Below are 24,015 nucleotides of genomic sequence, written 5' to 3'. Positions count from 1 at the left end.
TCCATGGGTGTAATGCGGCCCGAGCTGGCCATGCGTAACATCATTCCCGTGGTTATGGCCGGTGTGCTGGGTATCTACGGTCTGATTGTGGCGGTGATTATTCAGGGCTCGATCGACCCTCCGAACGGCAACGCGCCGAAGTACGGCTCGTACACGGGCTTCGCACACCTGGCTGCTGGTTTGTGCTGTGGTCTGAGCGGTCTGGCGGCCGGTATGGCTATCGGAGTGGTAGGTGACGCCGGCGTACGCGCCGTTGGCCAGCAGGAGAAGCTTTTCGTGAACATGATCCTGATTCTGATTTTCGCGGAAGCTCTGGGTCTGTACGGCTTGATCGTGGCGCTGATTCTTTCACAGAAGAAGAGCGACTGCCCGTCGGAGTAAGCTATCATTCGAGGAAGGCGGACACAGGCTCTACTTTCAGGTTGTGCTACATCCGTATTCGTAGCTTTTGGAGGACATAGCGTTGGCTTCGCCAATGGCTTTGGAAGTGAAATGCAACGTGGAGTCAACCTCGTTCATGCCACTTCTTCTTCGGCGTTGCTGCAAGTGATAACGCTAATACTACAGCACTTTGATACCTTTTTACTACTGCGACTACAGTAGTTTTGATCGCGTTCAGTTTGATACGGCTGGCGCAGAGGCGCTGCGTGCATCACCACTGTCTTAACATCCACTAACACTATCCTCAAAGCAAAACTACACAGAAGCATCAGCAACGTCCACACTGATATCAATTGCGAAGATTTATTAGCAGCTGTCGCTTAGGCAAGTTGTAAAAACTTTAGCTCTTGCAAAAGACTAGCTGCATCGCGTCGCGGTTCACATCTCCACCAAATAGTTCGGAGAAGCCAACCGCTCTTCAACCTTGTAAGCTCGACGTCTGACTAAAAGCACTCAGACGACTGCAACATCCACCAGCCTGGCCGTGCTTACTCCGACGGGCAGTCGCTCTTCTTCTGTGAAAGAATCAGCGCCACGATCAAGCCGTACAGACCCAGAGCTTCCGCGAAAATCAGAATCAGGATCATGTTCACGAAAAGCTTCTCCTGCTGGCCAACGGCGCGTACGCCGGCGTCACCTACCACTCCGATAGCCATACCGGCCGCCAGACCGCTCAGACCACAGCACAAACCAGCAGCCAGGTGTGCGAAGCCCGTGTACGAGCCGTACTTCGGCGCGTTGCCGTTCGGAGGGTCGATCGAGCCCTGAATAATCACCGCCACAATCAGACCGTAGATACCCAGCACACCGGCCATAACCACGGGAATGATGTTACGCATGGCCAGCTCGGGCCGCATTACACCCATGGACGCAATGCCCACGCCTGACTTGGCCGTGCCGTACGCTGCACCCAGATCTGCGCAGTTGTATTGACAACATCAACAAGTCAGCAAGGAACGGCACTCAATATAGCTCTGTCGGCTTCTGCAGTTCAGGCGTTACGGTGTAGTCTGGGCTGCTATGAATGAATAACGTACTGGCGAAGACGAGAGCGGAGGCGACACCCATGAAGCCGAAGAAAGAGGCCGACGACGGGCACACGTCTGCTACGAGCTGGGCCAGCATTCTTCACGAGATCTTTACTGCTGCAGAGAGTCTAGAGCCAAGATTTTAGTGCGCACATCCACAGATATGAGAGCGCCATCTGTTAGTGCGTCCTTCCTCTCCTACACAGCGCACAAAGTCTCCACACTAGCTAAGATTACCGCACCTGCTTTTTCTGTGGAGCTTCTCGCAAAATGAACTTGAACCGGCGGCCTTTGGATCTCTTACTCGCGCAACATTTGCTGAGATGAGATTCGACGAATGTTGCACCAATGTCGCTCCAAAAAAAGTATCTTCAGGAGATGCATGTCAAGTCGCAAACTATCACAAGGATGCCGTTACCGTGGCTGTGGACGCTGCTGCTGTCACTACTGATCTACACAACTACATGGCCGCTGGATCGTCTTCCGGGTGGAGACAGTGGCGAGTTGCTGGCCGAAGCATGTATTGGAGGCGTGGCGCATCCGCCCGGGTACCCTCTGCTGCTCTCGCTGTTACGAGCCGTGCGCTGGGCTGCCCAAAAGTGTTGCAGCGATGGAGACAACTCGATACACTTCGTTCTATTGGCAAACACAATGAACACCTTCATTGCAGCAGGTGCAGTGGCGTGTGTGGCGCATACTGTCTACTTGATGACAAGTAAGAAGGCATCGGTGGAGGCGGTGGCGGCCGGACTCTGCTTCGCGCTGTCCAAGCTCACGTGGGAGTACGCTCGCGGTTTCGAGGTGTTTGCACTTAACAACTTGCTAGTCGGAATACTACATTTATTGGTCGTGAGGCACTTCATACAACCGACGATGAAATGTGCGTGCTTGGGGGCGTTCGTGTGCGGACTTGGACTCACGAACCAACACACGATCGGTAAGAAGCTAGATACAGGTTGCTTTCACCGTTGCAATTGTGCAATAATAACAGCATTAAATGCTGTTTGTTGTCCTGGTACCGTTCAGTTCTCTTCGAAGGACCGTTCATCTTGTGGGTACTGTTGACGCATCGCTTTCGTCTGGTGGAGCTTTTGGCGCTGGCATTAGCGTGAGTTCATGTAATATTGTGCGTAAGTTCGCGTTAAATCTTTGACAATTGTCGTTGTGCAAGGTAGGTTTATATCGGGCTTGTCAATATATCTACAAACGTTCCTAGCCGCCCAAGAACCAACGCCAGGGTCGTGGGGAGACACATCAACATTTGCTGGTTTGAGCTCATCACGAGTGTAATCCAAGCAACATTGTTACTTACTCGCTGCTTGCGATATTGCAGGCTTATTTGATCATGCACGACGGAAGGAGTACGGAACGTTTAGACTTTCGCCTTTGCAAGGCGATTCAGAGGTATTCTCCTGCAATAATATAAAAGGAATCGAGCCGTCTAACGCTGTATTCCGCTGCAACAGGGGCTTTTGGTGCGCTTAAAGATATACGCTATGGACTGCGCTGAGGATTTTCACTGGATTGGACTCATCTTGATGTGCCTAGGAGCGAAAACGCTCATGGTTTCATACACAACTCAAAGTAAACTTGCTCAGGTATGTTTAAACAGCCAAATCAAAGCACTATCGCATTAACTGTGAGTACCTTTCTCAGCAGAAACGCTCTTCATCCTGGTATCACCGTGTTGGGTATGCACAAATGTCCGCCTTGGCGTGCTACTTGCTGGTGTTTCACTCTTTGGCGAATCTTCCTCTCGATTCACCGATGCCGCGCGCAGTTTCCAGCCGATTCAATATGCAGCCGAACACAATCCTTGCTATCTGGCTAGGTCTTGGGCTTACAGTAGCCACGCATGGTGTTGCAGCGATGGTCGCTGCAGACGGCAACTGGATTAGAGCTATTCGCTATTCAATCTGCTTGACGTTGGTAGCAGCTCAATACCAGCGAAATCGTCTCGTTGGTCATGACTTACCCGGAGACTTGATTCGAAGACATGGAGAAGCCATCTTTGACGTTATCCCTCGCAATGGTGTACTGCTCTCGTACACAGACATCAACTGGAACTCGCTACGCTACCTGAAGGTATGCCTGATGGGACGATTTGGTGCTTATTTGACGCTAAATCTATCTGGCCCGTGTGCTGGTGACAGGCTTGCGAAGGAATGCGGCCAGACGTGACTTTACTAAGCCTTCAGCTCATGCCATTTCCGTGGTTTCCACGCCAACATGCACTGTATCCAACTATCGTCTTCCCGCCAATACAGCGTGGAGTTTCGACGGTCAAAACTTCGCCAGGATACGCGAGGCTTTTGCACGATTTCCTTGCTGCAAACATAGCAATAGACAGTGATCATCTATTCCTCGACCTCCATGCTGTGGTATGTGCATAAAGTCACCTCTAACTGTCAAACTTTAATCCTTTCTCGCTCTGTGATTCGTGATGCAGAATGACGAAGATATCGCTCCAAACGGCCAATATCTGGGCTTTACGCTCTCACCGCGCGGTTTGGTTTGGAAAGTGAACGCGCCGCCATCAACCGCTGCAGAGTTTGAAGCACTCTACACCGAGTGGAAAGCAACATCGCCGCCATCAGTTCACTTTGCACCTTCATTATACCCTCCAGGAAGCTGGGAATTTGCATCGGCTACCATCGCGAACGACGCTTGCTATCAAGGTGCCTTGTTTGCGCTCAGCTATTGGCTTCAACGTGGCAAATCTATCCAACATGCAAGAGAAGCAGCCACGTATGTGCTTGGAATGCACCACACGCTGCAACTCTTGACTCAAGTTGAAGCCGATGCAGCAGTCGTCGATGGCTCCTGGGGGCTCACCTACGATAAATACGACTTGGCCAAGAACACAGCTCTTGCAGCTATGCGGTACTCCAGTGGACTCGAGCTCATGCAACCACTCATCGTTCTACTGAAAGAGCAGCAACGACACAGTGGAGCGAGTCGTCAAGATCTTGTGGAGCTTCAAGAACTCGACAAGTTGTTGCAGCATTTGGACGAAACCCGTCAAGTTGCCGTCGCCCGCGTCAAGTTTCTGCTAAAGAACATGAAATTGCGTCAAGATCCAGATACAAACGCGTTCAATAACTTCCTGGAGTCCCAACAAGGCGACAAGAAGAAAAGCAAGAAGCGCAAGAAGCGCAGGACTCAAGTGACTCCGTAACATGGCTACATTTTGACCTTTCGTGCGGAATCGTACTTATGTGGGAATTTTTATCGCTTGGCTCTGGATCGGTCGAAAGATACATCGGCCACTGCGTAGCAGGCAGTCAAAGCGTCGCTAGCGGAAGTCGCTCGATATCGATCTTCTAGCGTCTCCTCACTCCAGCAAGCACCTTCTCCAGCATGGTACACGTCGTCAGCTCCTTTTTCGTGCCTTATTCGTCTCCTAGAACCCGTTTTAACCTTCAAAAACGCACTAAACTCTTTTCAGTCAGGCACAGTCAAGACACAAGCGGAAGTGAAGGACATCACGCGCATCGAGCGCATCGGTGCGCACTCGCACATTCGCGGTCTTGGACTGGATGACAGTCTCGAGCCACGTGCGTCCTCACAGGGTATGGTAGGCCAGACGGAGGCCCGTAAAGCTGCGGGTATCGTGGCCAAGATGATCGAGGAAGGCAACATCGCTGGTCGCGCCATCTTATTGGCCGGTAAACCTGGCACAGGTAAGACGGCCATTGCGATGGGTATTGCACAGGCATTAGGAGAAGACACGCCGTTCACGACCATCGCCGGTAGCGAGGTGTTCTCACTCGAGATGAGCAAGACAGAGGCCTTGACGCAGGCTTTCCGTCGCTCTATTGGCGTGAGGATAATGGAAGAAACCGAAATTATCGAGGGCGAAGTCGTGGAGATCCAGGTGGACACTCCCACGGGTGGTGTGGGCGATAAAGTGGGCCGATTGACGCTCCGTACGACGGAGATGGAGACGGTTTACGATCTTGGAGCCAAGATGATCGACTCGCTGACCAAGGAGAAGGTCGAGGCTGGTGATGTGATTACTATCAACAAAGAATCCGGCAAGATCTCGAAGCTCGGACGATCGTTCACGCGCTCCCGCGACTATGACGCAATGGGAGCTCAGACTCGTTTCGTGCAGTGTCCCGAGGGTGAACTACAGAAGCGCAAGGAAGTGGTGCACGTGGTGTCTCTCCACGAGATCGACGTGATCAACTCGCGTTCTCAGGGTTTCCTCGCTCTGTTTGCTGGTGACACTGGAGAAATCAAGGACGAAGTGCGCGAACAGATCGACACCAAGGTCGCAGAGTGGCGTGAGGAAGGCAAGGCCACTATTGTGCCTGGCGTGTTGTTTATCGATGAGGTCCACATGCTGGATATCGAGTGTTTTTCATGGCTTAATCGTGCGCTAGAGAGCGACATGGCTCCCGTGCTTATCATCGCAACGAACCGTGGCATTACCCGCATTCGCGGCACCAACTACAAGAGTCCTCACGGTATTCCCATCGACCTGTTGGACCGACTGATGATCATCCCTACGAAGCCCTACAGCGAGTCCGAGATGCGTAAGATTCTGACCATTCGCTGCGAAGAGGAAGATGTGGAGATGACTGAAGAAGCGAAGGATCTGCTCACGCGTATCGCTGTGGAGACGTCGCTGCGATATGCCATTCATATGATCATCACAGCGTCGCTCGTATGCTCCAAGCGCAAGGGTACAGAGGTGGATGTGCCCGATATCAAGCGAGTCTACTCGCTGTTTGCCGACGTCAAGCGCTCCACGCAGTTCCTCATGGAATACCAGCGCGAGTTCATGTTCCACGAGATGGATGACGAAGAGGAAGACGAGGATATGGAGTAGTAGATGAGGAATGGCAGTCTTAGCGCTTGTCCTGCTGCCAGTGCCTTGTGTGACCTATAACAATGAAATCCCACTTACTATTGCAGCTATTGGCATTGCGTCTACACGTTATTACTGCGCTCTTTATTTGACCGAGAAGAAGGAGCGCAGGTCGCGCTGTTTAGGCGGACCACTGTGCTTTTTGGCCTCCTTCTTGGCCTTGGCGGCCTTTTCGGCAGCAGCTTTCTTCTTCTTCTCCTCCAGCTTCTTCTTGGCAGCCTTCTGCTCTTTTTCAATCTCATCCGGTGTCAACTCCACCTCCTTGTACGTCTTCTCCGTGACCATGTAGCCTTGCTCGTTGATGCGAGTTTTGGAAACGAGTACTCGCCTCTTGGTTGCGATAACGGGTTCCTCCACGATTTCGTCTTCATCCTCCGACTCCACGCGTTCTTTCTTATGAGTCTCCTCCGGTTCCTCAGCCTGCTGTGTCTTCTTACTCTTAGCAGGTGATGCATTCAGCTTCCTCTTCACGTTACGACTCTTAGCTGCCGGCGTACTCGCCTTCTTTGGTGCTGGAGCTTCGTCCTCTTCATCCTCGTCATCGCTGATGATCCTTTTATTACTTGTGGTCTTTTTGACAAACACAGGAGCGTCCGTCTCGTCGTCCTCTTCGTCGTCACTGTCGACTGTCAGCACGTTGCTCATATCCAGCTTCTTGGCCTCGGGCTTACTCGTTGTCTTAGCTCCTCCATTTCTCGAGTTGCTGGCCTTGGAGAAGCCGGCCTTGCCACTATTCTTGAAGAATGAACCGGACGACGGTTTCTTCTTGGCCGACGCGTTGATGGCGTCGAAGGCCGAGATGGTCTCCTCGCCCTGGTCGTCACCAAAGTCTTGGCGTGCTGTAGCCTCCGCGCACTTGACGCCGCTTGCGTACAGAGCCTTGGCAGCTGCAGATAGTGGAGCGTGCTTAGCTACACTCCGCAGTACGTCGTTGCGCGCCTGGCGCTCTTGCGCCCAACAGACGGTGGCAATGGCTGCTTGGTCTGTGTCGTTTGCTGCATCACCATAGAGGGCGTAGATCTGCTGGCAAAATACATCGTCGGCTTTGCCCTGGCTGCTCACAGTTAGTGATAGCACACGAGCCCTCGGGTCGCGCTTAGCGATAGCAGTTTCTGAGTTGTCGCTGTCCTTGTCGATGGTTGCACGCTTGATCAGCACTTGCAGCGCCTTGACGCTGTCGTTGTCCGCCGAGAAGCTGGAGAGCGCCTCGGCACTGACGGCGGTGGGTACCTGCGATCGGATACTGAGCGTGCGGTACGAGATGGGCTCGCCCGCGTCCAGCACGGTTGACGAGATCTCTTCCAGGCAGCGGTCCATGGTGTTCCCGCCAAAATTACAGCGTTTCAATTTCCGATCTCGGAAACTGAGTGGTACGATGTACCGGATACGTGCTGTACACATTATTGCGTATAGACTGTGTAGAATCGTGCCAAGCCTGTACTTTCGTTGTCAACGGCACTGATTTGCATAGCGCGGCCAACCTTGAAGTTTGTTCCAGATCGCCGGAAACTGGAAAATGTTAAACGCGGATGGATTGGTCAAAAAAGGACCCTCGAATGATCTGAAGCTTTTTTTCAAGATAAGGGTGACGTCAGCCTGGAAAAACAGGAAGCTCATGAGCAAGCATGGTGATGTCAAGCACGTCAAGCATCATGGTCAAGCTTCCATGGCACTGCGCTGCACCAACAATTAAGTGCACTCATGCACGTCGCATGAACACCAAGGTTGCACTAAATTCATGCTTGCTGCATTTTCAAATAAAGAAATCCTCTTGTCGCCTAGCCTATCTACCAGCCGAGGCTTTCCTACTGGTGTGTTTTTCATCCGCAGCAGCCACACGCATACACGTAAGGCCCCGCCTTCCTCTGTCGCTAGTAGCTTACTTCTTGTTGGCGAAGTGGTTGTTGATCCACTCGCTGGTAATAGACTTGGGACGCTCCAGCGGCAGGCCCAGTGCGCGGTCCCAGAAGAGCTGCGAGAGCACACCAATAGCACGCGAGACACCGAAGAGCACCGTGTAGTAGTTCTTCTGCGTCAGACCGTAGTACTGCAGCAGCACACCGCTGTGAGAGTCCACGTTCGGGTACGGGTTCTTGGTCTTGCCGTGCTCGGTCAGCACACCGGGCATCACCTGGTAGATCGTGTCCACGATGCGGAACAGCTCGTCGTTGGGCATGTACTTGAGACCGAACTCGCGTTGGCACGTGTAACGCGGGTCGGTCTTGCGCAGCACAGCGTGGCCGTAGCCCGGGATGACCTTGCCGGCGTTCAGCGTGTCCCACGCGAACTGAGTGATAGTCTCCTTGTTCACCTCCAGGCCCTTGGCGTGGAACTCGGCCTGCAGGTCGAGGATCCAACCCAGCACCTCCTGGTTAGCAAGACCGTGCAGCGGGCCAGCCAGCGCGTTGAGGCCACCAGCCAGGGAGAGGTACGGGTCCGACAGGGTCGAGCCCACCAGGTGCGTAGTGTGAGCGCTAGCGTTGCCACCCTCGTGGTCGCTGTGGATCACCAGGTACAGACGCATGAGCTCGTCGAACTCGGCGTTGTCGAAGCCCAGCATGCGGTTGAAGTTGGCCGAGTAGTCCAGGCTCGAATCGTAGGCGTTGTTAGACTCGCCGAAGTACGTGTTGCGATAAATAAGGGCGGCCACCTCGGGCAGGCGGGCGATGAGGTTCATGCTGTCCTCGTACGTGTACTGCCAGTAGGTCGACTTGTGGATACCCTCGGCGTACTTCTTAGCGAAGATACTCTCAGTGTTCATGGCAGTCACAGCAGCCGATAGCTGCGTCATGGGGTGAGCGTGCTTGAGGTCGCGGATGATCTTGAGCACGTGCTCGGGCACCTTGGCGCGCGAGTGCAGCTCAGCAGTGACGCTGGCAGCCTGGGCGGCCGTGGGGACCTCACCGGTCATTAGTAGCCATAGTAGACCTTCCGGTAGGGGCTCGCCGCCCTCCTGCTTGGCCGGCAGGCACTTCTGGAGGTCCGGGATGGTGTGACCGCGGAAACGGATGCCCTCCTCAGCGTCCAACAGCGAAGTCTCCCACAGGAGCGACTTGATTCCACGGGCACCGCCCAGAGTCTGTTCCACAGTGACCTCGCCAAGCGACTTGTGGCCGTGCTCAGCCTTGAGCTTCTTCAGAGCCTCCTGACGCACGGGAATCTGCTCCTTGAGCTCGTCCAGCAGCGAGTTCGAGGAGGTGGAGAGGGCGCGAGCCGCAGCAGGGGCGGCGGTCGAGCGTGTAGTCTGGCGGAGGGACTTGATAATAGCGCTCATGTCTGCAAGAACGAGAATGGCAAGATACGAAAGGTTAGACGGACTGCAACATACAAAGTATCCTCTAGGGTAAGGCTGACAGGATCCATGACGCCCATATGGATAAGCTTCAAGTCAGCGAGGAGCATGGGGACAGGGCGCACCTGGAGGTTTTGGAAGCTTCGCGAGGAATGCGATCGACGGAGGTGTGTCTTGCGCCTGGGGGATTGAGAAATGGCAAAGGGCTTTCGTCTGTGGCTGCGCCGTGAGCGACCATTTGGGGTCCGCTGTCGGTTTGATGATTCAACAAAGTTGGTTTGAGGAGGGTATTACAGTTAGAAGGATTTTGATAACAGAGATTGCCTCAACTGTATACATGATCTGGTTCGGGAATGAAGCATACTATTGTTTATTAGAGGTTGAGTGCGTGCGTAAAAGATCGCATCTTTTGCTACTGGCGCGTTGATTGGATGCCTGCGTACGTGGACCGGCCGATCTTGCGGTTTTTGCCTGAGGAGGTGATGGGTGTTGCAGGCAAAATGGTGATAAATTGATACGCAAGCTGGGCCGGAGTTTTCGCTCACAGTATCAAGCCGAGGCAGCGGCTGGGGTGTTCTGGACTACCGTCGCGGTCTGCGAGTCGCAGAAGACCTCTGCAGAGCAATCCCTCGCGAAAGCACGCTCAACACTTGGCATGCAAGCCGCGAGCTGCGTTTTCGCCGATGACTGGAAGCAGGCAGATCTGGAAGCGCAACGTCGGCCATGAAGATAAGCGTCACACTTCAGACCACCTGCCACGCGTCAATCGGCCCACAACGGCAGGCGAGTCAAATTGTTGAGACCCCCCGTTGCCTCCGTTGCTGTGCCATCAGCAGCAGGGCTGCTTGGGCGCCGCAAACGTTGCCCTGCCACGCCGGACTGGAGAGCCCGAGATTTGCTTCAGAATCGGCCGCGGAGGCAGCCGCAAGTTTTAACAACGTAGCCAGCCTGCCCTTCCGAATGTCGCGCGTTCGTCTGCAGTGTGCACCAAGCAGCAAAATAGTTGACGCGACCTCGCATATCGCTTGCACCTTGAAGTTGGCCTGTTAAAGCGGCAAATGTATGGATTTCAGTATGCCCGAGTTCCAGATGTTAAACTTCGAGTCGAGGAAGCCGCACATAGCCAGCCAGCCGTCCGCTTCAGATCCGCCGAGTTGAACATGCATCATCCATGCTCCGCTGCAACTGGCTCGAGGGCACTGGCCAAATCGCCTTGATGGACGTCAGCAGAGAATCCCAGTCACGATGACGCTGCCAGTGGCGCTGATGCCAGGCGAGCGATGCCATTTCCGGATTGATCCTCCCAGAGCAACTTCTGGCAACGACAGCCGTGCTGGAGATTCTCAGTGGAGAATATGAGCGTTTCCAATCGACCTGGAGGTGTTTTCGCGACCACGGCAGCACTGGGAAGGTATGAGGCGCTCAAGTACAGCATTCTGGAAGTAATCCATGGCACTGATGCTGGAGATTTCGGCTTCGGAGTTGTGTCGAAGGGCGCTGACAAGCGGTGGCGGTGACTCTGGTACCCCTTTGCTCACTGCGCGAACTGGGGTTGGCAGATCCTTCAACGTCGTGCCGAGTAGTTGCTCAGAGCATGTTGCGTGGCATCTGAGAGGGGGCCCGATTTCTGATTTTGTCGTGGTCCGCCGTCACTGCTGGTACCAATACGCATTTCGCTTCTGACGGTCCGCTACGCTGTTTGAAGAAGTTTGGTGAGCTTGTGTGACGGACTGTTGTGAAGCTTGCAATGTGCAGAATTGTTTGTTGGCGCCCAAACGCTGATGTCCCAGCAAGTGTCTCGCTGTCGGTGCCGTAGTGCTAAACTATGAATGGCCGGAACTGTTGATATTGAAGCAGCAAGGTGAAGCTTTTCTCGATATCCGTCGATCAAACAGATCGGTTTTGTGCAGCGCAATGCGTATGGTTGACGACTGTGCGCCTGGACGCGCTTGCAACCACTGCGTAAATGTCACGTCGCCGCCTTGCGCTTCAGTAATGCAGGTGTCGAATGGTGGCCCCTATCTTTTCCAGTAGCTTTCTTCCTGGAGCTCATACGCGTGCATGCATTTTGGGGCTGAACAAGTGCAGTTTTATAGTCTCGAGATGGCTGCTGCTGATGGTCGTTGGAACACTGACGAAGTCGCGATTCCACTAGTCGATGACACGTGCGAAATGGGTTCTGAGCTCCCATTGAATTGTTGCGGAGCTCTCGTCCAATTTGGAGCAAGGTTTGGCTATCAAGCAAGTATGGCGCAGCGCTTAGAACGACACATACGGTTTCAGCGATGATCTCTGAACATTCGAGTAGGTGTCGTTTTCACACTAATGCGCTTGACTAAAAGCTTATAAAAAGCAATGCGCTATTGGCAGTTTTGATGGTGGAATTGACTCGCCGCGGTCGATTCTCAATGCACTGGAATCTTTGTGAGATGGTTAAGTGCTCATCTGGCAGAGGCGGCTATTCTCTTCGCGGTAAGTCCTAGTATCCACCTGCAGATTTGTCTCGGGCGCGAATCCATCGATTGGGGCACAGCGAGGAACTACTGCGATGGCCTTAATCGCCTTGAAAAAAGCAACCTAGCAAGTGTAATTTTTTGCTGACTGCAATTTGGTTTGGTTGTACCCATTCGTCAAATCCGTTTTCGCACATCGCTTCAACTTGGAGACAATTTGAGCCAATTGCAAGTTGCGAGGCATAGATTCTCTGCCTCGCCGTAAATTTACATCCCGTAATGAAGTGTCGAGGATCGTAGCCCCCTGCAAGTGAAGTGACGGGTAAAGCCCCAGTGACAGTCACAATGAACTTGCCGCGACGCTCAAGCTACGCAGGCTCTGCAACCAAGGCTTTGGTTGCCGTCACTCTCTCCCGCAACTGATCCTATCCGTCGCTTTTTGCCGTCCGTTTCCCCCACAGCAACTTGTTACTGGCGCCGCAAGATAAACCAGATGACCTGTGCCTATGTAAGATAGCCTCCATCACAAGGTGGAGCCGGGGAAACCGAAGCCTCTGCCACTGCCAAAAAAACTCCTATCGGGGAGGCAACATCCACCAGTTGCTCAGCCATCTCGGCTTGTGGCAACCCGTTCATCTCTCATTTTGGTGCCGACTCCGCAAGCCACATTGTACCGAAATGAGCGGCGCTCCGCCACCTTCTTCCGGCTTCCAGCCCCGCAGCATGGGCTTACCCCCTCTCTCTCAAGGTCCGCGCTCGTCCATGATGTCGGTCGAGTACGATGGCATCCCGTTGCCGCCCCCCAGCATCCGTTCGTGCGGATCACAGCAATATGTCACCAGTTACATCCCCACGGGGGCAGCGTTCCCCTCCGGTAGCGTACAGGACTTGATCTCGAGCATGAAATCCTACGCCAGTGCCACGGATCTGGTGCGCACATACAGCGAAATTCCATCCGTCGAGGAAGCTCTGGTTACTCTTGACCGCGCAGCAGTTGCTCTCGGTGCAAGACGGTACCGAGATGCACTCAAACTCTACCTCGAAGGTGGATATGCCATGGCCAATGTGGCCGAACGCCAAGCCAACCCCAAGATCTGCAACTTGCTCACGAGCAAAGGCTTCGAGACACTCAACTGGTGTGCCAGACTTTGTGATTGGATTGAGGGACGCATCAAGGAGAAACATCCGCGACCAGGAGTACACAAGGTCGGAATCCCAGTCAGTAACTGGGATGAGGACTGGGTCGGGCCCTACTTGGACGAGGAAGAAGCTCGACGCATGTGGTACACGCCAGTGTATTGCCCACACCCGATCGACTTTTCCAACCTAGGATATCGACTGCGTTGCGTTGAGACTGGCAGACGTCCGCGACTCATGATCTGCATCACAATGTACAACGAAGGACCACAGCAACTCAAGGCGACACTCAAGAAACTCGCCAATAACTTGGCATATCTCAAAGAACAGAAGAAAGACCACGAGAAGACTCTGTCCAGAGATTTCGCAGGCGAAGACGTGTGGCAGAATGTGCTGCTCTGCATCGTGGCAGACGGTCGCGAACAGATTAACGATAAGATGCTGGATTACCTGGAAGCTATCGGACTGTACGACGAAGACCTCTTGACGATCAACAGTGCCGGTATTGGCGCCCAGTGCCACATGTTCGAGCACACTCTGCAACTCAATGTGAATGGCAAGAGTCTGTTGCCAATTCAGACGGTATTCGCTCTAAAGGAGACCAAATCCAGCAAACTGGACTCGCACCACTGGTACTTCAATGCGTTCGCGGAACAGATCCAGCCGGAGTACACCGCAGTGATGGATGTTGGTACAATGCTCACCAAGTCGGCTCTGTATCATTTGCTGTTTGCATTCGAACGCAACCACCAGATTGGAGGAGCGTGTGGTCAGCTGACAGTGGAGAAACCATTCGAGAACTTGAGCAACTGGGTCATCTCAGCGCAGCACTTCGAGTACAAGATCTCCAACATCCTCGACAAGTCGTTGGAGAGCTGTTTTGGCTTTATCAGTGTGCTTCCTGGTGCTTTCTCGGCCTATCGATACGAAGCCATTCGAGGAGCTCCGTTAGACGCATACTTCCAGACTTTAAACGTCGATCTGGACGTGCTGGGACCTTTCATTGGCAATATGTATCTCGCAGAAGACAGGATCTTGTCGTTCGAAGTTGTGGCTCGAAAGGACTGCAAGTGGACGATGCATTACGTCAAGGATGCTGTAGCTCGCACAGATGTACCACACGACCTAGTGGGACTCATTTCACAGCGCAAACGGTGGCTCAACGGCGCGTTCTTTGCCACTCTTTTCAGCATTTGGAACTGGGGCCGCATCTACTCGGAAAGCAACCACTCGTTCACACGGAAGACGGCGTTTCTCGTCTTCTATCTGTATCATTTGCTGTACACGGCATTCACCTTCTTCCTGCCTGCAAATTTGTACCTCGCGCTCTTCTTCATCGTCTTTCAAGGGTTCCAGCAAAACCGTCTCGAGTTCGTGGACACGTCCGAGTACTCGCAAACTGTACTGGATTGTGCAGTTTACATCTACAACTTTGTGTATCTGTTTGGGCTTCTGATGCTGATCATTATTGGTCTTGGCAACAACCCCAAGCACATGAAGCTCACGTACTACTTTGTTGGTGCCGTGTTCGGAGTCATGATGATGCTGTCGTCTTTGGTTGGTCTCGGCATTTTCTTCTCAACGCCAGCTACAGTTCACTCCATCGTGGTCTCAATCCTTACGGTTGGCGTATACTTCATTGGCTCAGCGCTGCATGGCGAGCTCCACCACATTTTCATGACTTTTACGCACTACACGGCGTTAATCCCGAGCTTCGTGAACATTTTCACGATCTACTCGTTCTGCAACCTTCAGGACTTATCGTGGGGCACTAAGGGCTTGCACGATGATCCATTGCTGGCTGCTTCACTGGATGATACGGAGAAGGGAGACTTTAAGGACGTGATCGCTAAGCGTCGTGCAATGGAGGAGCGTCGTCGTGAAGAGAATGAGCGTGTGGAGAACAGGAAGAAGAATTTCGAGGCCTTCCGCTCCAACATTCTGCTCACCTGGACATTCTCCAACCTCATCTTCGCTCTCTTCATCGTGTACTTTGCCGATTCGTCGACGTACATGCCCATTCTGTACATCTTCGTGGCCAGTATCAACTCGTGTCGACTACTGGGATGCATTGGCCACTGGATCTACATCCACACGGCTGGACTGCGCGAGAGTTTCCTCGATAAGTCGGAATGTGGCAACGGTACCGGTCGCTACCCGCAGAACTCGTACGTGCAGCTTGACGAGCACTACGCCGCTCTCGCAGAGGACCAGCGCACTTACGCGTCCGGACGCACCAATGCCTCAGTGCGTACCATCAACGAAGTCTCCTCGGTCGTTTAAGTGGATCGAGAGAACAAGACAACCTCAAGTGGATTTTGTTGCGATCGCGAGCAGTAAACCACGCAGAGAGGTTCCAGTCATTCGATTTGCAGCAAACCTGCAACACTCAACAACAACATTAGCCACAGCAAACAAGTCGAGCAGTGAGTCCAGTCGAGTCTTACCGTAGATGATGATGCACGTTTATAAATCGCCGACATGATACAATTTGCAGTTTTCCATTTGCCTTACTGGATCGTTGCAACTTGCCAGTTTTCATTTTGTCGTTTGACGGTTGTGGATAATTGTGACTGACAATTTATTTACTTCAAAGGTCGCAAATCTTTTTGATTGACAAGCAATTATGATGCAACAGGAAGAAGCGGCGCCATCGCTCCTGGGAACATGGGAAAGCAATGAGGCGTTTGGTAATACTGCTCTGGATTGGGCTCAGGCGGTGAAGGACCAGCGCGTTCAGCTCCAACTCACGTTCGAGCCTGGGAAGATCTACAGGTTCCGTTTGGTGTCGAAAGATGATTCGACGGATGTGACGTCGAATTTCCGTCATGTTGTGGCGAGCGAGGGCAGCTACGAGCTGCAGGGTGACGACGGTATTGCCATTCATGGAGATACTTCGGGCATCAAGTGGACGTATTTATTTGAGGAGGAGGACAGTCTAAGAATCAGGTATGAACGGTACATGTGTATCAATGGTAGTGAACGGCGTCAGTACTCAAAGATGCTGATGCCTTTCAATATTCAGACTGGAAGGTGCGAAGCGTTTCGGCAGATGTAAGGGTGTGGACGTCATCTATTTTGCCAGAGCGGAAACAGCGCAGCAACTTAAGGATCTGTAGATACAGCATGATTCTAGATGGTAGCACGGTTTTAAGATTTCTACATGTCCAAGACGTCATCTAGCCACTCTTCCAGTTGTTCCGTTTCTGCTGGAGTTCTGGTTGTGTTTGGTGCTGGATCTACTGGCGTCGATGGGGTAGGTGTCGCTTTCGCTCCACTTGAAGTCGACGCGCTGAGGTTGAGCAAGAAGTCCAGCTCCGCGTCGCCTTGTGCAGGTTTCGACGGAGCTGGTGTCGGTGCAGCAGCAACAGTAACCGCAGCATTTGTTTTCATCTCGGCAATCTCGTCCTCGGACCCCTCGGCATCTTCATTCTGTGGCTCGAATGGCAAGTCAATCTGACAGGATGGCACGACAGCGTTAGGCACAAAGTTGATCCAGAAAATGTAAAACTGAAAACTTACGCAGTATTTTGGGTCCAACCGGTAGCGTATATCGGGCGACACAAGCTCCAGTTGCGAGGCAATCCAGTTCAAGTCCTGAATAACCAGCAATAATCCAGCATTAATGCTTGCAACAGCGTATGTAGCAAAGCTGCAGCCTTCCATACCAGCACTCCGACGGCTCCCTGGTCGTCCCGAGCCTCGTCCTGCTCCTCCCACTGCTTCATAGTACGGCTCTGGAAATGCTCGCCAGGCACCGCACCCATGTGCGCTCTGTAGTTCTTTTCTGACGCGAAGAATTGCGTACGCCCGCCATAGTTCTCTTGGACTACCACTTCACCGTCGTGTTCCTCCTCGCGCTCCTCGAAACGGTAGGCGTTGGAACCAAGATTCCTCAGGTGACTAGACCGATCTCTTCCGGATGCACCGCCACGTCCTCCAGCAGCGTCGCCTCTTCCTCGACCTCGCCCACGCCCGTGCGTCGCGCGGTACTTCACCTGCGAACGTCCCATGGCAACAATTTCTACGACAAGTAAAGATACGGGATTTCATCCAATGAAGTCGCTTTAAAAATACTACTACTACTTCTACGTAGTACTACGTAGTAGTAGTAGTAGTTCATCAGAAACGAGAAAACGAGAAGAATGAAGAGGGGTAACGCTGGAGGAAGGAGAACTAGTACAATACAAAGACTCTTTAGTTTAGATGAAATCAACTCCGTTGTTCATTAGTGCGTCAAAGACTAAGAAGTAGTAGTTTACTTCTTCGACTTCTTGGTGGCGAGCTTGCGCTGGTAGAACTCAAGCTCCTTGCCCTCCAGGAGGTAGCCGTCAGCGCGGCCGGACTGGCCGGGACGCGACGAGATGACAGCCAGCAGACGGCCGGACGTGACCTGCTCGTCGATCTTGGGGTCAAGCACGCGGGTGCGCTGACGGTTGGCCAGCTTGCGCAGGACGTGGTCCGACTTCTTGACCTCCTCCTCCTCGTGCTGGGGAGCGTTCTTCTTGACGCCGATCTTGACGCCGTAGTGGGCCTCGTACCACTGACGGAACGGGGTAGCATCCACCAGCACCACAGCGCCCTTCACGAGCGTCTTGGTACGCACAAGCTCGTTGTTCGAGGCGTTGTACACGACATCGAGGATACGCGTCTTGCGAGCGCACACCTCCGTGCCCCACGAGAAGTTGCCGGTCTCAAGGCGCAGAGCACGGAACTTCAGGTGGCCACCACGCACACGAACAGCGTGCACACGCTTGCCACCGAGCTTGGTGTTAGCGGGCTGACGGCCGAGCTCGAATTTCCTTTTCTTGCGGAACTGCTTGCGCTTGCCACCAGTTTCACGGCGCTTGTGACGCGAATCGCGAGAGATACCTATTGGCAATCAATGCAACTAGAAGTTAGCAACTAGAAAAAATGACGGACCGATACTCTGTGTCGGAGCAGCATCATGGGGACGACAGCGAGGCAGAGAACCCACAGACTCGAATGCTGCCCAAATTGGGATGCAGCAGAGAGTCTGGGGCCGGACGAACCGGGGAGCTGCACTCAGACCCGACGCTCGACACGTGACAGAAGCACCTCCACCTCACGGAGAACTCCACGGCAGACCAATCGCGAGACAGGAGACTAGACAGAAGAGAAGCGGCCGCGAAGCTTACCCATGATTCCGACGGAGTTATTTCGGTACTGTCAGACTGTGGAGCGGGTCGGAGAAACTTGAGCGGCCCTGAACCAGTGAAAGCCCGTAGCCACTCAAAACGCTGCCACAACTTAAAAGGGAACGGAAAAATATTTCGCGAGATCTGATTGGCTGGGATGGCATTCAGACGAAAAAACCCATTAAATTTTTAATGGGTGTTTTCGTCTGAATGCCATTCAAGCCTATATTATTACGACCCACAAGCCTAAAGTGGCTAAAATGCACATCAACTTGAAATGTTAAAAAGTTATAGAAATTTAGTTAGAAATAGGTTAGAAACGTCTTTGCCGCCATTTTTTGTCGCGCCAAAAGTGCAACCGAACGCGCCATGCCGCAAGAGGACTTCTCCGCGGAGCTGCTGCAGCTCTACTATGGTGCGTACAGCCAACTGACCGTCACCACTATCTCACCTACTTCATTATGCATCCAATGAACGCTCACACTTCTCTTATTGTTGTTTGTGGCGCCCTCCAGATCGACTCTTTCCGTACCAACAAATGACGCAGTGGCTAAGCTACGACGGAGGTGCGTTTAGCTCTCTATACGGAGTAATGTGCCATCACCAATGGCTAAATGCATTCTACTACATGTACAGGGGAGGAGTTCCTGTTCCGCCGTGAGCTGTCGTACACCCTTGAGAACGATACGTACATCCGCTACAAGGCCTTCCACAATGCGGAGGAGCTCAAGACGAGCATGTGCAAGACGATGCCTTTCAAAATCGATATCGGCGCCGTCTTCTCCGTATCACCCGCTGACAAGGGCAAGGTCAGCGCTGCGGACTTCACACCCGAACAACGCGAGCTCGTCTTCGATATCGATCTTACAGACTACGACGACATCCGGACGTGCTGCGAAGGAGCCGCCATCTGCAATCGCTGCTGGCAATTCATGGTCGCGGCCGTGAAGGTGCTGAACGCCGCGTTACGCGAGGACTTTGGCTTCGAGAACCTGCTCTGGGTGTACTCTGGACGTCGTGGTATCCATTGCTGGGTCGCGGACGAGCGCGCTCGTGAGCTGGAGAACGAGGCCCGATCGGCAGTGATCGGATACCTGTCGCTTGTGGAAGGCAATGAGAACTCAGCGAGGAAAGTCAAGCTACGTGAGCCACTGCACCCGTCACTCGAGTGAGCTAATTACTGTTAAGTTGCACGCTTCTGTTAGATCTGTTGCTGACGTTTTTTTTACTGACTGATAGCCGTGCTTATCGCCTGCTGGAGCCGCTATTTGAAGACATGATTCTGTCGGACAAGGGTCAAGGAATTATGTGCTCGGAAAAGCAGTGGAACAAGCTGTTGGCTATGGTGCCTGACGAGGACATTCGCGCTAACATGACGCGTCGTTGGAGTGCCACAAACTGCAACACCGGTCCGGCCGAGAAGTGGCGTGAACTTAGAGATGCCGTGGAGAAGCAGGTGTTGAAGAATGCCAATTCTGCGCGCAGTGGCAGCAACGTTAAGCGCCAGGCACCTAATAGTGACGCTAACAAGCGTTTCATGGCAGCCGAACTACGCACGTGTCTCCAGGAGATCGTGCTGGCGTATCTGTACCCACGACTAGATGCCAACGTGTCTAAGCAGCGGAATCACTTGCTAAAGAGTCCATTCGCCGTCCACCCCAAGACAGGCCGCGTCTGTGTTCCCATTGACATTTCCTCGATGGAGAGCTTCGATCCATTCAAGGTGCCCACTCTGGGTCAACTGCACGAGGAGCTTGACTCGGATAAATCTGCAACGAGTATGAAGAAGTACGTAGATTTCTTCGAGTCTTCGTTCATGAAGCCGTTGGCTGCTGTTGCCAAGCGAAAAGAACGCGATGCACGTGAGAGCGACGCTGCTATGACAGGAGACTGGTAAAGGGATCAAGTAGAAGACACTAGCTGATGCTAGCAGACTCAAAGCGATGGCTGGTAAATATATTGTGAAATCCTCTACGTAGACTTTCTGTATTGCGTGCTTTACTTGTCGTGCCAATCTAGTACCATTCAAGCATCTCACATTCAAAATTGTGGTCTAGTTTGACCCTCGAGCTGCCCTCGCTGCTTTGAAGCGAGAAACTCGTTTCACCGGTTGCTAAAAGGTCAAAGCACAAAGCGAACGATGTCAGGAATACAACCCCTTTAAAGAAAGAACTACGAGTACTTACAGCCTCGCCGACCGGTTCTAGAGTCACGGTTTGGCCAGTGTAGTTGGTGCCTTGGAAGCGTGACTGCCGAGGTCCCGAAAATGGAGAGGCCACGGGTGCTGACACAGGCGTCGACGTCTTCTCCGTGATCTCATGCTCCACGATGCTGCCAGAAAATGCCGTTGATGCAGAAGAAGCCGAGACGAACGAAGTCGAGGAAGAAGCTGGTACCGGAGGCTTCAAAGACGGCGAAGTGACAGGCACAGGCTCCACTGTTGACGGTGCTGGTGCCGACTGGGGTTTCGATTCTGCTACTTGGGCAGCAACGTTATCCCCATTTGCCTTCGCTTTGGCCTTTTCGCGCATCTGCTTTGCCTTTTCTCCTAGATTTTCGTCAGTAGGACACAATTCCATGGCACGCTCATAGGCTTCAGCTGCGTCTTCAAACTGCTCCAGTGCAGCCAATGCACACGCTCTGCGGTAGTGTCCTTTCACCCACGGTTCATGCAGCGAGACAGCAACGTCAGAGTCGTCCAGTGCCTGCTTATACTTTTTCAGACGATGATATGCTGCAGCGCGGTTGCCATACAAAATCTGCGGGTAGAACGACACACAAACTCATTAGCTGACAGCACATGACACCTCTCGACTCATACGCACATGAGACGTCGGGTCCAGCTCGATTGCCTGCGAGTAATACTGAATAGCAGCCTGGAATCGCCGTCTAGCAAAGGCATCATTGCCCTTGGCTTTCAGAGCAGCAGCCTGCGCCTCTGCCGACTCTTCTTCTTTCGTTGTCTTGTCCTCCAAGCCTTCACCAGCAGCTTCACGTGCTTCTAGATCCTCCATACGCTTCATCATGTCGTCCCAGTTCCACGCCGCCTGTTCCTGTTTCAGTCGTTCCTCCTCCTCAACCTCAAAGTACTCCTTGATGTCTGTACAAAGCATCAAACATCAGCACATACTCATCCAGCAGTCCAAAACTCATCCTCACCTTCACCCGTAGCACGAGGGATCGGGCCGAGTTCACTCTCCTCTTCTGTCTCCTGAATCTCGCGGATATTCTCGTCCTCGTACATTTTCTGCAGCTGCGCGACGCTGCCTACATCCGTCTGCTTGGCGCTGAGTTCCCGTAGATTCTCCTCCTGCATCTCAATCTGCTTGCGAAGAGCTGCAGAAACACCATAAAAACCATTTTCAATACAGTCTTAGAATTGCAATACAGAGTGTCATCTGCACCTTTCTTCTTCCGTTCAATGATCTCAAGCGCCTGTGGAGTCGAACGCCACGAGAAATATTCGTCTCCAAGATGCGCTAGCACCTCGTTGGAGCGCACAATTTTGCCCGGAACCATTGCGCGCTTGCCCAGAGGTACCATAACTTTGTGTGAGAGCTTCTTGGGCAACTCTGTCAGCGTATCGGCTACGGCGTCGAAGCGGTCCACCTGGTCCTGCAGCTGCGTCACTTGCTCACGGACGCTCTCAATGCGCTGCGGCAACGAAACAAGCAGGAATACGATATTAGGTGTATATACATTATGAAGAGCAGATATTTAGGTATGCACCTCCTGCAGTAGCCGCGCATTCGCCGCCTCCGCCATCACGCCCAGTGCTGCCATCGTCGAATCTATTGACCAGCCAGCTATTGTCAAAATGCAAACTGAAAATTTAGGTTAACTTTGTACGCGACAAAACAAAAAAACGTCCGTTTATGTTCCCAGTGTGGACAACCATTTTTTGAAAAAAAAAATCATAAAAATAGCACTCCAGAAGATTATTGGCACATGTACTACTATGTTTTCAAATTCACAACGAAATTTAAGTTGGAAGAGAGGGTGTCTTCGATTAAGTACGGACACCATAAAAAATTGAGGTGCCGTACACAAAGGATCTTGTTCTGTTCTCCCCCAATACAAAACCGAAGCAACATGGCGGCAGGCGAGTGCCAGACTTCCAACACCAAGGACTACGACAACGAGGAGGATGACCTGTTGGCGGGGCCGGAAACGGTGCTAGATGAGGGCGATATTGCCCTCCTCAAAACGTACGGGTTGGGCCCGTACTCGCGCGTGATCAAGCAGGTAGAGGAGGACATTAAGAAGGCACAGAAGGCCGTGAACGATCTCATCGGCATCAAGGAGAGCGACACAGGACTGAGTCTGCCGAGCCAATGGGATCTCGTGAGCGACAAGCAGATGATGCAGGAGGAGCAGCCGCTGCAGGTGGCGCGCTGCACCAAGATCATTAACGCCGGCGAAGAAGACGCCAAGTACATGATTAACGTCAAGCAGATCGCCAAGTTCGTTGTGGGATTGGGCGAGAAGGTCGCACCCACCGATATCGAGGAGGGTATGCGCGTCGGTGTGGACCGCACTAAATACGCTATCCAGATCCCGCTGCCGCCCAAGATCGACCCCACTGTGTCGCTTATGACGGTCGAGGACAAGCCTGACGTCACGTACGATGACGTTGGTGGCGCTAAGGACGCTCTGGAGAAGCTGCGAGAGGTCGTGGAGCTGCCTCTTCTTCACCCTGAACGGTTTGTCAACCTGGGTATCGACCCGCCCAAGGGTGTGCTGCTCTACGGACCACCTGGAACGGGCAAGACGCTGTCGGCCCGTGCTGTGGCTAACCGTACTGATGCCTGCTTCATCCGCGTTATCGGTAGTGAATTGGTGCAAAAGTACGTGGGTGAGGGTGCTCGTATGGTGCGTGAACTCTTCACTATGGCCAGATCCAAAAAGGCCTGTATCGTGTTCTTTGATGAAGTGGACGCTATCGGTGGAGCGCGTAGTAGCTCCGAGGAGGGAGGCACGGATAACGAAGTGCAGCGCACCATGTTGCAGATCGTTACGGAGCTGGATGGCTTTGACCCTCGTGGTAACATTAAGGTGCTGATGGCCACGAACCGACCCGATACACTCGACCCGGCGCTCATGCGTCCCGGTCGATTGGACCGTAAGGTCGAGTTCAACCTGCCTGAACTGGAAGGCCGCACTCAGATCCTCAAGATCCACGCTAAGAGCATGAACTGCGACCGCGGTATCCGCTTCGAGCTGGTGAGTCGTCTGTGCCCCAACACGACTGGTGCTGAGCTGCGCAGTGTGTGCACAGAGGCAGGCATGTTCGCTATTCGCGCGCGCCGTAAATCCGTGAGTGAGAAGGACTTCCTCGAGTCGGTCAACAAGGTCATCAAGGGATACAAGAAGTTCTCGTCGACGCCCAAGTACATGGTCTACAACTAGATCAGACGCTCGGCCGTGCAGAGTCGAAGAGCAGCCAAATGTAGGCGACGACTCGGTACGCGACAGAGAGGCTTAAATAAATACACACGCTACTGCAATGAAACCAGACTTTAAAGTATTGTGCTCACGGAATGCTGCTGTACATGTACTTACGAAGTACGTCTGTGGAGATGGAGGTTAGTTGGTGTACGTGAACATCATGTTGAAGTGGTCAATCCGT

At 53.0% G+C, this 24,015-nt stretch overlaps 15 protein-coding genes across 18 annotated transcripts; 9 read left to right on the top strand and 6 right to left on the bottom strand.

The window, feature by feature from the left end:
- Positions 1-3: 3 nt before the first annotated feature.
- Positions 4-381, top strand: PPTG_11906 (V-type proton ATPase proteolipid subunit; the record flags this gene model as incomplete). The annotated part of the gene is made up of 1 exon (XM_008907127.1): positions 4-381. One exon carries the CDS (start codon positions 4-6, stop codon positions 379-381), a length of 378 nt encoding a protein of 125 aa, XP_008905375.1.
- Positions 382-683: 302 nt separating this feature from the next.
- On the bottom strand, positions 684-1,797 carry PPTG_11905. Of its 2 annotated transcripts, XM_008907126.1 has the most exons (3): positions 1,712-1,797; positions 1,479-1,597; positions 684-1,357 (listed from the first exon to the last, which is right to left on the bottom strand). In XM_008907126.1, the coding sequence occupies exons 2-3, from the start codon at positions 1,564-1,566 to the stop codon at positions 930-932; spliced, it is 516 nt and encodes a 171-aa protein (XP_008905374.1). In that variant the 5' UTR covers positions 1,567-1,597; positions 1,712-1,797; the 3' UTR covers positions 684-929. The 2 variants fall into 2 exon arrangements, with proteins under 2 accessions (XP_008905374.1, XP_008905373.1); XM_008907125.1 differs by having other exon boundaries at positions 1,479-1,797.
- Positions 1,798-1,877: 80 nt separating this feature from the next.
- On the top strand, positions 1,878-3,879 carry PPTG_22892 (hypothetical protein; the record flags this gene model as incomplete). Its single annotated transcript, XM_008907124.1, has 7 exons — positions 1,878-2,406; positions 2,496-2,577; positions 2,645-2,736; positions 2,803-2,873; positions 2,936-3,067; positions 3,129-3,554; positions 3,623-3,879. 7 exons carry the CDS (start codon positions 1,878-1,880, stop codon positions 3,860-3,862), a joined length of 1,572 nt encoding a protein of 523 aa, XP_008905372.1. The 3' UTR covers positions 3,863-3,879.
- A 33-nt stretch (positions 3,880-3,912) lies between these two features.
- Positions 3,913-4,740, top strand: PPTG_22891 (hypothetical protein; the record flags this gene model as incomplete). Its single annotated transcript, XM_008907123.1, has 1 exon — positions 3,913-4,740. One exon carries the CDS (start codon positions 3,913-3,915, stop codon positions 4,645-4,647), a length of 735 nt encoding a protein of 244 aa, XP_008905371.1. The 3' UTR covers positions 4,648-4,740.
- On the top strand, positions 4,677-6,401 carry PPTG_11903 (RuvB-like 2). Its single transcript, XM_008907122.1, has 2 exons — positions 4,677-4,832; positions 4,918-6,401. The coding sequence occupies exons 1-2, from the start codon at positions 4,830-4,832 to the stop codon at positions 6,304-6,306; spliced, it is 1,392 nt and encodes a 463-aa protein (XP_008905370.1). The 5' UTR covers positions 4,677-4,829; the 3' UTR covers positions 6,307-6,401.
- On the bottom strand, positions 5,847-7,698 carry PPTG_11902 (hypothetical protein). Its single transcript, XM_008907121.1, has one exon. The coding sequence runs from the start codon at positions 7,660-7,662 to the stop codon at positions 6,430-6,432; it is 1,233 nt and encodes a 410-aa protein (XP_008905369.1). The 5' UTR covers positions 7,663-7,698; the 3' UTR covers positions 5,847-6,429.
- Positions 7,699-8,068: 370 nt separating this feature from the next.
- PPTG_11901 (citrate (Si)-synthase, eukaryotic) lies at positions 8,069-9,842 on the bottom strand. Its single transcript, XM_008907120.1, has 2 exons — positions 9,763-9,842; positions 8,069-9,621 (listed from the first exon to the last, which is right to left on the bottom strand). Exon 2 carries the CDS (start codon positions 9,617-9,619, stop codon positions 8,225-8,227), a length of 1,395 nt encoding a protein of 464 aa, XP_008905368.1. The 5' UTR covers positions 9,620-9,621; positions 9,763-9,842; the 3' UTR covers positions 8,069-8,224.
- A 1,150-nt stretch (positions 9,843-10,992) lies between these two features.
- PPTG_22890 (hypothetical protein) lies at positions 10,993-11,154 on the top strand (the record flags this gene model as incomplete). Its single annotated transcript, XM_008907119.1, has 1 exon — positions 10,993-11,154. One exon carries the CDS (start codon positions 10,993-10,995, stop codon positions 11,152-11,154), a length of 162 nt encoding a protein of 53 aa, XP_008905367.1.
- Positions 11,155-12,768: 1,614 nt separating this feature from the next.
- On the top strand, positions 12,769-15,510 carry PPTG_11900 (hypothetical protein; the record flags this gene model as incomplete). The annotated part of the gene is made up of 1 exon (XM_008907118.1): positions 12,769-15,510. One exon carries the CDS (start codon positions 12,769-12,771, stop codon positions 15,508-15,510), a length of 2,742 nt encoding a protein of 913 aa, XP_008905366.1.
- A 312-nt stretch (positions 15,511-15,822) lies between these two features.
- Positions 15,823-16,473, top strand: PPTG_11899 (hypothetical protein). The gene is made up of 2 exons (XM_008907117.1): positions 15,823-16,176; positions 16,253-16,473. The coding sequence occupies exons 1-2, from the start codon at positions 15,854-15,856 to the stop codon at positions 16,344-16,346; spliced, it is 417 nt and encodes a 138-aa protein (XP_008905365.1). The 5' UTR covers positions 15,823-15,853; the 3' UTR covers positions 16,347-16,473.
- PPTG_11898 (hypothetical protein) lies at positions 16,151-17,289 on the bottom strand. Its single transcript, XM_008907116.1, has 3 exons — positions 16,896-17,289; positions 16,750-16,824; positions 16,151-16,683 (listed from the first exon to the last, which is right to left on the bottom strand). The coding sequence occupies exons 1-3, from the start codon at positions 17,238-17,240 to the stop codon at positions 16,387-16,389; spliced, it is 717 nt and encodes a 238-aa protein (XP_008905364.1). The 5' UTR covers positions 17,241-17,289; the 3' UTR covers positions 16,151-16,386.
- Positions 17,290-17,393: 104 nt separating this feature from the next.
- PPTG_11897 (40S ribosomal protein S8) lies at positions 17,394-18,492 on the bottom strand. The gene is made up of 2 exons (XM_008907115.1): positions 18,387-18,492; positions 17,394-18,099 (listed from the first exon to the last, which is right to left on the bottom strand). The coding sequence occupies exons 1-2, from the start codon at positions 18,388-18,390 to the stop codon at positions 17,486-17,488; spliced, it is 618 nt and encodes a 205-aa protein (XP_008905363.1). The 5' UTR covers positions 18,391-18,492; the 3' UTR covers positions 17,394-17,485.
- A 240-nt stretch (positions 18,493-18,732) lies between these two features.
- Positions 18,733-20,374, top strand: PPTG_11896. 2 transcript variants are annotated; one of them, XM_008907113.1, is made up of 4 exons: positions 18,733-18,801; positions 18,902-18,952; positions 19,023-19,554; positions 19,626-20,374. In XM_008907113.1, the coding sequence occupies exons 1-4, from the start codon at positions 18,756-18,758 to the stop codon at positions 20,281-20,283; spliced, it is 1,287 nt and encodes a 428-aa protein (XP_008905361.1). In that variant the 5' UTR covers positions 18,733-18,755; the 3' UTR covers positions 20,284-20,374. The 2 variants fall into 2 exon arrangements, with proteins under 2 accessions (XP_008905361.1, XP_008905362.1); XM_008907114.1 differs by lacking the exon at positions 18,733-18,801 and having other exon boundaries at positions 18,840-18,952.
- Positions 20,314-22,198, bottom strand: PPTG_11895. 2 transcript variants are annotated; one of them, XM_008907111.1, is made up of 6 exons: positions 22,116-22,198; positions 21,791-22,040; positions 21,546-21,722; positions 21,212-21,486; positions 20,573-21,145; positions 20,314-20,499 (listed from the first exon to the last, which is right to left on the bottom strand). In XM_008907111.1, exons 1-6 carry the CDS (start codon positions 22,167-22,169, stop codon positions 20,440-20,442), a joined length of 1,389 nt encoding a protein of 462 aa, XP_008905359.1. In that variant the 5' UTR covers positions 22,170-22,198; the 3' UTR covers positions 20,314-20,439. The 2 variants fall into 2 exon arrangements, with proteins under 2 accessions (XP_008905359.1, XP_008905360.1); XM_008907112.1 differs by having other exon boundaries at positions 21,546-22,040.
- Positions 22,199-22,370: 172 nt separating this feature from the next.
- Positions 22,371-23,924, top strand: PPTG_11894 (26S protease regulatory subunit 7). Its single transcript, XM_008907110.1, has one exon. The coding sequence runs from the start codon at positions 22,479-22,481 to the stop codon at positions 23,793-23,795; it is 1,317 nt and encodes a 438-aa protein (XP_008905358.1). The 5' UTR covers positions 22,371-22,478; the 3' UTR covers positions 23,796-23,924.
- Positions 23,925-24,015: the final 91 nt, after the last annotated feature.

Source organism: Phytophthora parasitica (genome assembly GCF_000247585.1).
Source record: "Phytophthora parasitica INRA-310 unplaced genomic scaffold supercont2.25, whole genome shotgun sequence".
Classification (NCBI taxonomy): Eukaryota; Oomycota; class Peronosporomycetes; order Peronosporales; family Peronosporaceae; genus Phytophthora; species Phytophthora nicotianae.
The sequence above is the reverse complement of the archived record's forward strand: the minus strand, read 5'-3'. Positions and strand labels throughout refer to the sequence as shown.

Coding starts and splice junctions, on each gene's coding strand:
- PPTG_11895 (XM_008907111.1), bottom strand. CDS start 22,169: ATGGCAGCACTGGGCGTGATGGCGGAGGCGGCGAATGCGCGGCTACTG. Junction 21,146..21,211: donor AGCTGGACCCGACGTCTCAT/GTGCGTATGAGT, acceptor TTCTACCCGCAG/ATTTTGTATGGCAACCGCGC. Junction 20,500..20,572: donor TAGAACCGGTCGGCGAGGCT/GTAAGTACTCGT, acceptor TTGACCTTTTAG/CAACCGGTGAAACGAGTTTC.
- PPTG_11894 (XM_008907110.1), top strand. CDS start 22,479: ATGGCGGCAGGCGAGTGCCAGACTTCCAACACCAAGGACTACGACAAC.
- PPTG_11898 (XM_008907116.1), bottom strand. CDS start 17,240: ATGGGACGTTCGCAGGTGAAGTACCGCGCGACGCACGGGCGTGGGCGA. Junction 16,825..16,895: donor AGGGAGCCGTCGGAGTGCTG/GTATGGAAGGCT, acceptor CTGGTTATTCAG/GACTTGAACTGGATTGCCTC. Junction 16,684..16,749: donor GGTTGGACCCAAAATACTGC/GTAAGTTTTCAG, acceptor CCATCCTGTCAG/ATTGACTTGCCATTCGAGCC.
- PPTG_11902 (XM_008907121.1), bottom strand. CDS start 7,662: ATGGACCGCTGCCTGGAAGAGATCTCGTCAACCGTGCTGGACGCGGGC.
- PPTG_11905 (XM_008907125.1), bottom strand. CDS start 1,566: ATGCTGGCCCAGCTCGTAGCAGACGTGTGCCCGTCGTCGGCCTCTTTC. Junction 1,358..1,478: donor CTCCGCTCTCGTCTTCGCCA/GTACGTTATTCA, acceptor ACAACTGCGCAG/ATCTGGGTGCAGCGTACGGC.
- PPTG_11899 (XM_008907117.1), top strand. CDS start 15,854: ATGATGCAACAGGAAGAAGCGGCGCCATCGCTCCTGGGAACATGGGAA. Junction 16,177..16,252: donor GAGGACAGTCTAAGAATCAG/GTATGAACGGTA, acceptor TTCAATATTCAG/ACTGGAAGGTGCGAAGCGTT.
- PPTG_11896 (XM_008907113.1), top strand. CDS start 18,756: ATGCCGCAAGAGGACTTCTCCGCGGAGCTGCTGCAGCTCTACTATG. Junction 18,802..18,901: donor GCTGCTGCAGCTCTACTATG/GTGCGTACAGCC, acceptor GGCGCCCTCCAG/ATCGACTCTTTCCGTACCAA. Junction 19,555..19,625: donor CCACTGCACCCGTCACTCGA/GTGAGCTAATTA, acceptor ACTGACTGATAG/CCGTGCTTATCGCCTGCTGG.
- PPTG_11901 (XM_008907120.1), bottom strand. CDS start 9,619: ATGAGCGCTATTATCAAGTCCCTCCGCCAGACTACACGCTCGACCGCC.